Genomic DNA, 13,782 nt, shown 5'->3' with positions numbered 1-13,782 from the left:
TCATTTCATATTTTTGAATAGCTTCATTTCAGAAAAGAAGAGATTTGTGTAGATTTCATAAACATGGGCAAAAAAACAAATCTTCAAGTAGCGTATGGCTTCCATTTGTCATACAGAACACCTTACCGTCAACATGTTAAAATCACATCGTTACACACCTTTGGTCATTAATTACACCTTGCATAGACTTAATGATTGATCTAGAAATTTTGCAGGAGAAACATTCAGAACAAAGTGATTGATCACATGCATTGACGTTTTTTCTGTCATTTCCACTGCTTTTTAGTTTTCTAGTAGGACATGTCGGTCATGTTCGTCTACTTTGTTCTCCAGAACAGTTTATTCTAATTAACACATAAGTCATTCTTAGCTAAAATGTATCGATGGAGGAGATAAAGAGTTGTAAAAGAATATATCATATGTAAATGTATGGCTAGAATAGATACATTTTATCCATGCTATCTAGAGAAAAGGAAATAAACAAAAATAAAAAAGAAATTATTGCCTCTGACTCCATCCCTTTGAACTGTACTTTTTCCTTGCTGCATAAGGTAAATGTGTTTTGCCTCAACTGGCTTGTTAATGTCAAATCGTGTAAAAAAAAAAAAAAAAACAGTAAGCTGATTTCAAAATAGCTTTAAAATTCTAAAACTTGTGTTCATAGATGGAAGTTATAGAAAGTAATCCTGGATTAAAATGGCAAAGTAAAAAAAAAAAAAAAAATGAGGATGATGAATCATTTGATTAATTTGAAAGATCTGTATTATTGTTCTAAGCTATATTTTACACTGACTGATATACATGAAAACAAAGTATACAAAGTATACAAATATATTGTTTTATTTATAATTTTTTAATAATAATAAAGGAACTATTAAACTAGTCTTTATTACATTATTGTATTATTACATTATTGTGACAATATGGCCCTGGAGTCTCTGACACCAAAGGCGTACTAGTTCATGCATGCTATTGTCCATGAGTTTCTTTGCCTAACCTGCACCGCTAATTGCTCAACTAAGCCACAAGGTTACAGTTGCTTGATAGAATACTCACCGGAACCAAGGATATACTGTGTTTGTACAGTTGCAAGAAAAAGTATGTGAACCCTTTGGAATGATATGGATTTCTGCACAAATTGGTCATAAAATGTGATCTGATCATCATCTAAGTCACAACAATAGACAACCACAGTCTGCTTAAACTAATAACACACAAAGAATGAAATGTTGCCATGTTTTTATTGAACACACCATGTAAACATTCACAGTGCAGGTGGAAAAAGTATGTGAACCCTTGGATTTAATAACTGGTTGAACCTTCTTTGGAAGCAATAACTTCAACCAAACATTTCCTGTAGTTGCAGATCAGACGTACACAATGGTCAGGAGTAATTCTTGACCATTCCTCTTTACAGAATTGTTTCAGTTCAGCAATATTCTTTGGATGTCTGCTGTGAATCGCTTTCTTGAGGTCATGCCACAGCATCTCAATCGGGTTGAGGTCAGGACTCTGACTTCAGATGGCGTATTTTCTTCTGTTTAAGCCATTCTGTTGTTGATTTACTTCTATGCTTTGGGTCATTGTCCTATTGCAACACCCATCTTCTGTTGAGCTTCAGCTGGTAGACAGATGGCCTTAAGTTCTCCTGCAAAATGTCTTGATAAACTTGGGAATTCATTTTTCCTTCGATGATAGCAATCCGTCCAGGCACTGACGCAGCAAAGCAGCCCCAAACCATGATGCCACAACCACCATACTTCACAGTTGGGATGAGGTTTTGATGTTGGTGTGCTGTGCCTCTTTTTCGCCACACATAGTGTTGTGTGTTTCTTCCAAACAACTCAACTTTGGTTTCATCTGTCCACAGAATATTTTGCCAGTACTTCTGTGGAACATCCAGGTGCTCTTGTGCAAACTGTAAACGTGCAGCAATGTTTTGTTTGGACAGCAGTGGCTTCCTCTGTGGTATCCTCCCATGAAATCCATTCTTGTTTAGTGTTTTACGTATTGTAGATTCGCTAACAGGGATGTTAGCATTTGCCAGTGACTTTTGTAAGTCTTTAGCTGACACTCTAGGATTCTTCTTCACCTCATTGAGCAGTCTGCGCTGTGCTCTTGCAGTCATCTTTACAGGACGGCTGCTCCTAGGGAGAGTAGCAGCAGTGCATACTCCATTTATAGACAATTTGTCTTACCGTGGACTGATGAACTGCAAGGCTTTTGGAGATACTTTTATAACCCTTTCCAGCTTTATGCAAGTCAACAATTCTTAATCGTAGGTCTTCTGAGAGCTCTTTTGTGCGAGGCACCATTCACGTCAGGCAATGCTTCTTGTGAAAAGCAAACCCAGAACTGGTATCTGTTTTTTATAGGGCAGGGCAGCTGTAACCAACACCTCAAATCTCATCTCATTGATTGGACTCCAGTTGGCTGACATCTCACTCCAATTAGCTCTTGGAGATGTCATTAATATTGTGTATGTTATCAAAGAAAATAAGAAAAGTCCAAATGTAAGCTGTGTGCAGGTAAAGATGTTCTACATTACAAAACATCAAAATAGAAACATGAAATTAAAATCAAAGATATATTGTGTATGCTTGTTATGGTAATGGTAATGATGAAACCTTTGTTTAAATGTGTTTTTTCTTACAGATATTAACATGGCTGGAGAACCAAAACCCTACAGGCCAAAACTAGGCACAAAGAGACCACTTTCATCTTTATACAGGTATTAATTTTCTAAATTTCTTATTTCTCTTTACCGCCCCAAAAATATATTTATAATTATTATTTAAAACACAATTTGTTTTTCAATTATTATTATTATTATTATTATAGCCATTTATATAGCGCCAACAGATTCCGTAGCACTTTACAATATTAACATATTACATATACAATACATATACAATATTGTAATACATTAATTTTGTACTTGCATGTTTACAGTGTGTAATATGAACAATGGGAATTATAAATGTAAAATCGATAGAGGCATACATTTTAATAATAGGAAATTATGAAATATTAAAAGATCACTGCTCTATAATCACTTATATTTACCGAAGTCATTATAGTACAAAGACCCAGTCTCTACAACCTTTCAGGTTTTTTTTTTTGTTGTTTTTTTTATGTTTAATACTCAATATAAATACTTTTTTTTTTAAGTGTACTGTGTGTAGGGTTATCTTTTGTGGTTTCCTGGCTGGCAATAGTAATTTGTGCAAATTTTGCATTTGGTATCAGCACAAACAGCAAACACCACAGTTTGTTCAAGCACATAGACACCTTGAACAAACTGTCCATTACTGTGTAAATTAAACACAAAATGCCAAAGCACCTACTGTCTTGAACTAAGGCAATTTAACTTTCTAACTCTTTGGAAAAAAAAAACAACAAAACATAACACAAAACAATATGTTGAGAATATATGTTCCTTATGTGTTGAGTACAAAGCACATCTAATCATACTTTGCAGGATTATGGTTACTGGTGGGAGTTCAAATGTAATAGGATAGTAAGACAGCCACTTGCTAAACAATATAATTCTAAAACAAAATAATAAAAAAAATATATATATATATATACAAATCTCTAAATGTCTAACAAAACCACCCATGTCTGTGAGGTACTTTGGACTGGATCTATGTCATCAAAGCTTCTGTATGATAAGAATTTGTTTGGAGAATGACCAGCACTAACAAGACACAAAGTGCTAAGAATTATTGCCATGTACTATAGTTGTGACAAAAACAGATAAGTAAAGATAGCAAAAAATGACAAATAGGTGACTCCTGGTAAAAAAAAAAAAAAATGGACTTCATGAAAGGACAATAACTGCATCATTAGTGATTTTGATTCTATTTCCGTGTTCCCATGATGTCTGAACTTCAGTTTTGGAAGAAAACTGAAGGTAAATGAGAAAATATGGGGTACAATTTAGGTTGTTTTTTTTTTCAATAAAAAAAAAATGTATTTAAAACTGCATTCATGATTTTGGCTATGATGGAATAAAAACTTGCCTTTTTGCATTTATAAAGATACAATGATATGAATGCAAGGCAAGATAGCAATTATGTTCACTGAAGATAAGATTGAAAAATGCAGAAGAAGATTAAACATGTTCAATAAAAAAAAAAAAAATTTAATGACCTGGTCTAGGCTTTGATTTTCTTTGCTACTGAGGGAAAGGTTATTATCAAAAGATCCTACAGCTTTACTAATATCATATCACTTTCTTCAGGATCAAAGAAGACCACAGATCTAAAAGTATATATATTTTTAATAATAGAAAAAATATAATCTATACTAATATCTGAAATGATTTTTATTTTTTTTTACAGCAATTAACAACTCTTTAATGCTGTGAATAAAACTGTATCAATTTGTCTCAGTTCAGAAGCAAGATCTGGTAACATTTATTTTGCTTAATTGAGCAAATCCACCCATAATTCAATAAAAGCCAGTTCAAACTTATCCAAAATGATTATTATCTGCAAATAGCTCAAGACTTAGTCACAAAATGTATTCTTACATTATTTCCAAAATAAATAATAATAAAAAAAAAAAATAGAAGCAGAATTTCTAGCTATGGTAGCATTTTAAGGGTTTCTAAAACTCATAAAAAAGAAGGACCATAATATGGAGTTTCAGAGCTTTGTGATTAGCCCCAAACATTGCCATTATCTCTGTTTATTTTTACTTTAGGTTATTTAAATGACGGTGTATCAGTCAGTCTTATAGGTAAATACCTGGAACGAATAATTCAGCTGCATATAAAAAATAGTTTAGAAAAGGTGTGTTTCAGGCTGCATTTAATGATTTGTTTTGTGAATACATTATATAGATAATACATTAAAATATGTATGTGACAAAAATAAAAAATAATCAATTCAAATAATAATTCAAAATAATAAACATAAAAAATTTGCAGTTGAAGCTCTAATCAAAGTCACTCAGACAATATTTCTATATCATTGCCGAACCTATTACATAAGCACTGCATTATAATTACAAAAATGAGCGTATTGTCTACTATTATTAAAAGAAAAAACAGCCAGATTTTCCTGAAATACTGCAGATTCTTTTTTGACAATCTTGATTTTATAGATTAAGAATTGAAAATATGGAAAAGTATATAGGAAGCATACATAACAAAGAATGATTACAGGTTACATCACCAAGAACATTTTGCTTCCCTGTCTGAAATTTTGCAAGATAAGGAATACCATAGATTCTCTAAAAAAAATAATATTTCAGCAAAGTAAATAGAAATAATATATATATTTTGTTTAGAAATAAGCATACTTTTAATTAAGTGCTAGGTATGCATCCCATGTTTCAAATAAATATTGTGCTTTTTTTTACACAACAATCTGAATTGTGAAGAGATGAAATTACACCAAATAAAGACAATAACATCTTGAGAGATAGTTTGGCTAACATAGAACTGTATTAGTCAAATGCAGTGTAAGGATGATTTGGATCAGGTAATAGAAAGTCACAAAAAAATAACCCTGCAAGGGTTCTATGCATCCCTTATATAAAGCCTTCTTTGTTTGCAGATTTTCTGTTATAATATGATGTCATCGTTAAAGAAACATAGAAACTAGAATGTGACGGCAGAGAGTCTGCCCAATTTTCTAAATACTTTCATTAGTCCGTGGCCTTATCTTAAGTCTAGGATAGCCTTATGCCTATCCCACGCATGCTTAAACTCCTTTACTGTGTTAACCTCTACCACTTCAGCTGGAAGACTATTCCATGCATCCACTACCCTCTCAGCAAAGCAATACTTCCTGGTATTCATTTTAAACCTTTGCCCCTCTAATTTAAGACTATGTCCTCTTGTTGTGGTAGTTTTTCTTCTTTTAAATATAGTCTCCTCTTTTACTGAATTGATTCCCTTTATGTATTTAAATGTTTCTATCATATCCCCCTGTCTCGTCTTTCCTCCAAGCTATACATGTTAAGTTCCTTTAACCTTTCCTTGTAAGTTTTATCCTGCAATCCATGAACTAGTTTAGTAGCCCTTCTCTGAACTCTCTCTAAAGTATCAATATCCTTCAGGAGATATGGTCTCCAGTACTGCGTACAATACTCCAAATGAGGTCTCACCAGTGTTCTGTACAATGGTATGAGCACATCCCTCTTTTACTGCTAATACCTCTCTATGTACAACCAAGCATTCTGCTAGCATGTCCTGTTGCTCTATTACACTGTCTGCTTACTTTTAAGTCATCTGAAATTATTACTCCTAAATCCTTTTCCTCAGATGTTTAGGTTAGGAATCAAATATTCTGTACTCTGCCACTGGGATTTTACATCCAAGATGCATTTTTTTGCACTTTTAAATGTCAGTTGCCACAACTCTGACAATTTTACTAGTTTACCTAAATCCTTTGCCATTTGGATTATCCCTCCTGGAACATCAACCCTGTTACATATCTTAGTATCATCAGCAAAAAGACATACCTTATCATCAATACCTTCTACAATATCACTAATAAAAATACTAAAGAGAATGGGTCCAAGTACAGATCCCTGAAGTACCCCACTGGTGACATGCCCAAGCTTTGAATATACTCCATTGACTACAACCCTCTGTTGCCTGTCACTCAGCCACTGCCTTACTCATTCAACAATATTGGAATCCAAACTTAAAGATTGCAGTTTATTGATAAACCTTCTATGTGCAACAGTGTCAAAGCCTTACTGAAATCTAGGTAAGCAATGTCTACTGCACCACCCTGATCTATTATTTTAGTTACACAATCAAAAAATCAATTAGAATAGTTTAGCATAACCTCCCTGAAGTAAAGCCATAATGTCTCTCATCTTGAAATCCATGTGATTCCAATTTTTTTATGCTATTCTTCACATACAGGCCCACCCTGCCCCTTTCTTGCCTTCCCTGTCTTTTCTATATAAAGAATACCTTGGTATTGCTATGTCCCAGTCATTTTTCTCATTATACCATGTCTCAGTAACAGCGACTAAATCTACATTATCAGTTGCTACAAGTTCATGGATCTTATTCCCTAAACTGCGAGCATTTTTTAGACATGACTCTAAGCCTATCATTTTTTAACACACTTGCTACGGGCACCTTCTGTCCTTGTTTTGGGGGGAAATTTGATGTTTTATCACCATTTTGCTCCCCCTCCTCCTAGTTCAAATACATCCTAGCAAAACCTCTGAAATGCTCACTGAGTACATTTGTTCCCTTTTGAGAAAGATGCAAACCATCTTTTTTGTACAGTTTATTTCCATTCCAAACAGAGCTACCATGAGAAATAAAGCCAAATCCTTGCTCCCGACACCATTCACCAAGCCACAAGTTAAAGTCCCTAATATGCATCCGCCTGTCGTTCTGAGTGCTATGCACAGGCAGAACTTCAGAGAATGACAGTGTGGAAGCAACCTGCCGTATATCATTGGCAAAAACACTAAAAACTTCCTTAACCTCTGAAACCTCATTGCAAGCCAAGTCATTTGTCCCTACAAGGACAAGTACATCCAATTCCCCTTCCTGCTTTGTTCGCTTAACAATATTACAAATACATCTCCTGTCTCTGTGAGCAGTAGCTCTGGGAAGACATCTCACAAGACCACTATTGTCCAGCTCCACACCTCTTATAAAAAAATCCTCCAACAACAATTGCTTTCTATTAGGCCTCACCATAGTCTTCAAGACTCTCTCCACAACACCACTACACACTGAAAAGGGCAGTCAAATTACCATAACCATTTTAGCCAACTGTAGTGGTTATGGTGCCAGTAGCCCCCTTGCACTTTCTCACTGTAAGCAGATAAACTATTTTTGAAAGGTTTAACACTTATTTGAGTTCTCCATTTAAACTCAAGTACTGCCTCCATTTATGCTAAATCCAATATGGAAGGTTCCATATAGGGAAGGTGTATCTTTTTTGTCCATATTTGGTCAAAATTCATTGAGAACATTTGATGATTTTTTTCCTAAAACACAGATAGAACTCACATAGCTGATATGGAAGTACCATAAAAGGTACCTCACAAAATAAGGCCAGACCAGAGCAGAAAGGGCCAGGTAAATCTCAAACTTTTAAAAATGTTTTAAATACTTACCATGGGATTGCGCAATGGGAGGGGCACTATAATAACTAAGTATATCTAAAAACAAAGGTAATATGTGCAACAATTAGTTATATAATGTAACACTATCATTCAAAATTTAGATCTGTTTTGCTTTATGAAACAATCCCAGGTTTTGCTGTCAATTCCAAGAGGATACACTGCGTGATACTATATATTAAGAGAGGCAGGTTATAGAAACATAGATTGATAATATTGTAGCCTCAAGCAAATAGTTAGCCTAGTTTCTACATTAGTTTCCCTTCCCCACCTTGCACTGATTGCAGATCTGCCCCTGCAAAACCTTTTCCTATTTTTCTATTCTTTCTTATTGATTATGCGCTACTTTCCAGAGCCGTCAAAACTCTGACCCATGTATTGTTCTGAAGAATAAGGGCAAGCATGTCAAGTGCTTATGTGGGCGCACCTTTAGAAGACTGATGTGTAAACTGTAGTAAGAGTTTTTGAGCCAGTTATAACTTATCAAAAAGAGAAGCTGATATATTTGTGTTATTATTTTTGTTAATTATTATGAATGTACCGTTACATTGCAATAACAGCTAATTTATGGGACATAAATAAAAGTATTCACTAAACCAGAAATTGATTAGAATTGACAAGGAGATTCCAAATAAAAAAAAAAAGAAAAAGTATATACACTACAAAAAACTCAAACCTTTTTTTTTTTTTTCCAATCTGTGTATTACGGCTTAAAGTTTGCAATTTCTCCTTTCTGTTCTCTGCAATTCCCTGTTTTTTAAGTAAATCCCACAGGCATCTACTCACTAAGCAGAACGTTACATGGACCTATGACCCAAGAACTAACTTGCAAAGTTTGAGTTTAAATATGAGTGCGATAAAATCTGAAATCTAGCGGAGTATAAAATTGTTTTGCCACTCTGCTATTGTGTCCTTGTTTGTGCAAGTTGGTTCTGAACTCCAGACCCAATCTTATGAAAACAGAATACTAAATATTTCCATATGACCTTTAAAGTGAATGTTTTCTTAAGATAAAAGTGAATTTCACCATATGGTTGCCTCTTTTTAAATTGTTAATGAAATATATAATATGAATCACCTTGTGTTATAAAATACTGTCAGCGGGTGAAAATAAGCTATGCAACTGGTCATTAAAATGTTTATCATATAATAAATCCAGTTTGAGGAATGGCACCGATATAATTTATGTTAACTTCTTTCAGATCGCGAAGATATAAGTATTATTCTTATATCTTTTTGTTACAATTCTGGGCACATCATTTATCATAAAGGTCACCCAAAGAAACTTTGTATAACATTAATATTTTGGAACATACCAAAGTGGTAATTATTAGTCATTACACTCTTTAATAATTGATCTAATAATTATCTGGGAGAGTTTCTGCAAGAGATTCGAGACTTACAAATGGAATGGAAGAAAGATCAGAGATCATTTTTTGCCTTGTTATTTTTTTTTTTTATAGCAAATTATACTTTATTGAAAATATACACATTGTAAAAACAGTACGGCCATAAGAAAACCTTTTGATAAAAAAATATAATTAGAAATAACAATGCATTTTACTGCGTTTAGTAGCTTCTTTCTTTAATCGGTTTATCCATACAAAATAATCATTTACCAAATTAAACTTCTTTTAGTCGGTCAACACTGAAAGAATTAACAATGATTTGGCACACCCAAGTCATTCTTATCCATGTAAATATTTTTGTGAAAATTAAAATTATAAAAATGAAAATTATACATTCACATAACCAAGTCAGATGTAGAGAGGGTGGTTCTGAAAATACATCTAGATTTTGTAGAAATGCTTGTAAACAGTATTACAAAAATGGAGAAACTTCATCCATACCTTTTCCCACCTACAACAATAAGCTGTAGTAGTTATAGTGTTTGAAGTTAGAAGTTTAGTTGTTTTGTTGTCTTTCACAAATGTTATTTTAGGAGATGAAAAGTGACAATTTTATTTTGTTCTTTTGGTAAAGAATATTTACTTTTATATATATTTGAATTTGACTTCCATGCCTGTTGAAAACAATTTAAATGGAGAGAATTTGAAGATGTGTTATGTTTTAGATTTGTAACATTTGTTTAATGTTTTATCTCATATCTAATAGGAAACATATGAATGCCTGTAATTTTGTTGCTAGGTATGCCTTCACTTTTTTCACAGATTAATGTTTTGCTTGAACTTTCTCAAACAGATATATTTGTATTGCATTGTCTTCTGTATGTGACACTGCATTTCTGTTTTTAACCCCTTAAGGACACATGACATGTGTGACATGTCATGATTCCCTTTTATTTGAGAAAGTTGGTCCTTAAGGGGTTAAATAAGGTAAATATGTATTTTGGAGTGGCTTTGGAAATAATAGTTTATAGGCTGAAGTGCTAAAATTACATAGAATAATGCCGTTTAGCTTTAATCACTATCCTTTGATCTTGACCTGTCAAATGTAGCTGTGCGTAATTTGTTCTCATCTCACAAACACACACTGTAAGAAAGCACTGTTCACAGGACTGCGTCTATAAAAGGCAAAATTATGGTTTTAAAGCAGTTTATTTTTTAAAGATTCTTTATTTTTCATTTTTCAGTTTTCATGAACAAAAGTGAGTGAACGTTTTTACAGAAAAAAGAGGTTGGTTAGTTAGGGGGTTACAATAGGATACAAAATATTTCAGTAGGACATTTTTCTGGCATTGTGGTTTGGTATCTCTCATAACCTTTTCTTTTGAGGATCTTGAGTTAGGAAGGCTATGTGTGCGACCGTTCGGGTCGTGTTGCCTGCGGTTAGGTGGAGTTACAGGGTTCTAGGGGTGGTTATGAGGCGTCTTTCGAGTTACCTGTTCCGGGATATTCCGGTTATTAGAGATAGTTGAGGTTGTAGGGTCATTAGCCAGAAGCTTTCAGTGGTGATCCTCCTATTGTTGGGGGGATGGGGATAACTGTCTGGGGGAGTATGGCCTTCGAGTCGGGCAGAGGTTGTGGTTGTGTCTGTAGGGCCAGGAGGTTAGGGTGGGTGGTACAGGGAGGGTAGTGTTAAGTAGGGGGGTAGTTAAGGGGGGGGGAGAGGAACTGTGGAGGAGTGAATAGAGTGCTGCTGCCCTTCTGGGTTTTCCCTCCGAACCCAGGGTGGTGGGGTTGGATTGGGGGTGGGTTGAAGCCGAGCGCTTCATCCTAGTTGTGGTTAGCGTCGGTGGTGTAGGTCGTCAGGTCTGGTGTGTCACCATGGGAGGGCATTGTGTCCGTCGAGCCACGGGTCCCAGACTTTGTGGAATGAATTAGGGGTGTCGTGTATCTGTGCTGTAAGTCTGTCCATGTCTATGCTGTCTGTGATTTTCGTGTGTATTTGAGAGTGAGTGGGTATACGTGTTGTGGACCAGTTTTCGGCGATTGCTCGGCGTGTGGCTAGGGCTATTCTTGCTATGAGCTTATTTTCACTACGGGTGAAGCTGTCCAGGGGCTTAGAGAGTAAAAGGGCCCATGGGTCAAGGGGTACTGGTTTGTTGAGTAAGCCAGATAGGAGGGTCGTCATAGTTTTCCATAGGGGTGTAAGTTTAGGGCATGTCCACCAGCAGTGGAGGAATGTGCCTGTTTCTCCGCACATTTTCCAGCAGAGGTTGGTGTGGTTTTGTTTCATGGCCTTCAGGCGGCAGGGGGTGAGGTACCATCTGAAGAGCATTTTGTATGCCTGTTCTTGATGGGTGACGCAGATTGAGATGGATTTAATAGATGCCCAGATGTCGGCCCAGTCCGTGGGGTCCTCGGGGGGTCCGAGATCTTTTTCCCACGCCGTAATATATGGGAGGGCTATCTGCGTGTGGTGTGTGGTTAGGTTTATGTAGATAGATGAGATTTGGCTCTTCCTGGATGGTGACTGTAGGGTGTCTCTTTCAAACTTGGTCAGGGACGAGGTGGCTGCTATGCGAACCGTGTCGGTCGCTGCGAAGCTTCGGAGTTGTAGGTAGCGGAAGTGATCAAATGTGGTTAGGGTTTCGGGGTTGGGGAGCTCCGTGTATTGCAGGAGCTTGCCATTGGGGTAGAGGTGTCCCAACCTAACTATGTCTCGGTCTTCAAAATGGGCATAGTGTTGAGGAGTGAGGCCAGGTTGGAACATTTTGTTGCGGAGGATTGGGGTGAGGGGTGAGAGGCCTGTAGACAGGTCAAATTTGTCGCTGAGCCGGTCCCAGAGGTCTAGGGAGTGGGTGATTGCTGGGGATGTGGGGGGTGGCAGTGGCCTGTATTGCCTTTGGAGCCACATGTATTGGGAGGGGTGGTCTCGGCCAAAGATGAGGTGTTCCAGGTCCACCCATCGTTTGTGTGCGGGGGGGAGATGCCAGTGTTGGATTTGTGTCAGGTGGGCTGCATGTAGATAGTGGGTAACGTTGGGGAGGCCTAGACCTCCGGAGAGTTTGGGAACATATAATGTGGCTCTGCGGATGCGGGGTTTTTTCCCGTTCCAAATGAATCGGTCTATGGCAGTTTGAAGGCTTTTGAGGTCCGTTTTATAGCAGGGGATGGGTAGTGCTTGGAAGGCATAGAGGAATTTGGGTAGGAGGTTCATTTTAACGGAAGCTATCCTTCCTAGCCAAGATATGTTCATCTGTTTCCAGCGCTCCAGGTTTTGAGTTGCTTTCTGGAAGAGTGGGGGATAGTTGGTTTTGTATAAGGCGTTGGTGTCACTAGTGATTTGGACTCCCAGGTAAGTGATTGCCGTTGGGCGAATCCGAAAGGGGAAGTCTTGTTTTAGGGAGTGGATAGTGGGTTCTGTCAGGTTGAGCGGCATGAGGTCTGTTTTGGTGGCATTGAGTTGGTATCCCGATATCTTTGAGTAGTCTTGTAGGGTTGTTATGAGGGTGGTCAGGGTTGGAATGGGGTCAGTCAGGGTGAGGAGGATGTCGTCTGCGTATGCGGCGATGGTGAATGTGTCGTCCCTAATTTTGAGTCCTTTGATGTGTGGGTTGGTACGTATGGTCTCCAGCAGTGGTTCGAGGGATATAGCGAATAGTAGGGGGGACAAGGGGCAGCCTTGTCGGGTTCCGTTCAGTATAGGGAAGGAGGGGGGGGTGATATTGGGGATTAGTAGCTGCGCAGTCGGGGTGTGGTACATGGCTTGGAGAAAGTGGGTGAGTTCTTGTGGGAATTTGAATTTGCGAAGGACTTCGAATAGATAGGGCCATAGAAGGCGGTCAAAGGCCTTCTCGGCATCTAGGGAGAGTATGGCGGTCGGGAGGCGTTTATGGTTGGCGTACCAGATTAGGTCTATGACCCTTCTGGTGTTGTCTTGTGCCTGTCTATGGGGGATGAAGCCTACTTGGTCTGGGTTGATGAGTTTGGGCAGGAGGGGATTAATTCTCGTTGTCATGACTTTGGTCAGGAGTTTTAGGTCTATGTTTAAGAGTGAAATGGGGCGGAAGTGGCCTGGTTCTTCGTGGGATTTCCCGGGTTTAGGTAGGAGGGTAATGTTGGCTTGCGTCATGTCGGGGGGTAGCGGGTTGCCTTTGAGCATTGCATTGAAGACTTTGCATAGTCGTGGGGTGAGTATGTCTCCGAATGTTTTATAATAGATAGCTGTGAAGCCGTCAGGTCCGGGGCTTTTATTGGGTTTCAGGGATTTTATAGCTGCTTGTAGTTCTTCTGGGGATATGTCTGCTGAGATAAGAGTTCT

The 13,782-nt window shown here is 37.3% G+C and overlaps 1 protein-coding gene across 6 annotated transcripts in view; it reads left to right on the top strand.

Annotated features, from left to right (window-relative positions):
* Positions 1-13,782, top strand: part of RALYL (RALY RNA binding protein like) — a 915,472-nt gene that overhangs the window by 674,597 nt on the left and 227,093 nt on the right. For all 6 annotated transcript variants that reach the window (XM_063451290.1, XM_063451291.1, XM_063451289.1 and 3 more), the window contains one exon: positions 2,656-2,731. In XM_063451290.1, coding sequence (XP_063307360.1) covers positions 2,656-2,731 — 76 coding nt within the window. The remainder of the gene's footprint in view (positions 1-2,655; positions 2,732-13,782) is intronic.

The sequence above is a fragment of the Pelobates fuscus genome, chromosome 4, assembly GCF_036172605.1.
Source record: "Pelobates fuscus isolate aPelFus1 chromosome 4, aPelFus1.pri, whole genome shotgun sequence".
Classification (NCBI taxonomy): domain Eukaryota; kingdom Metazoa; phylum Chordata; class Amphibia; order Anura; family Pelobatidae; genus Pelobates; species Pelobates fuscus.
The sequence above is the reverse complement of the archived record's forward strand: the minus strand, read 5'-3'. Positions and strand labels throughout refer to the sequence as shown.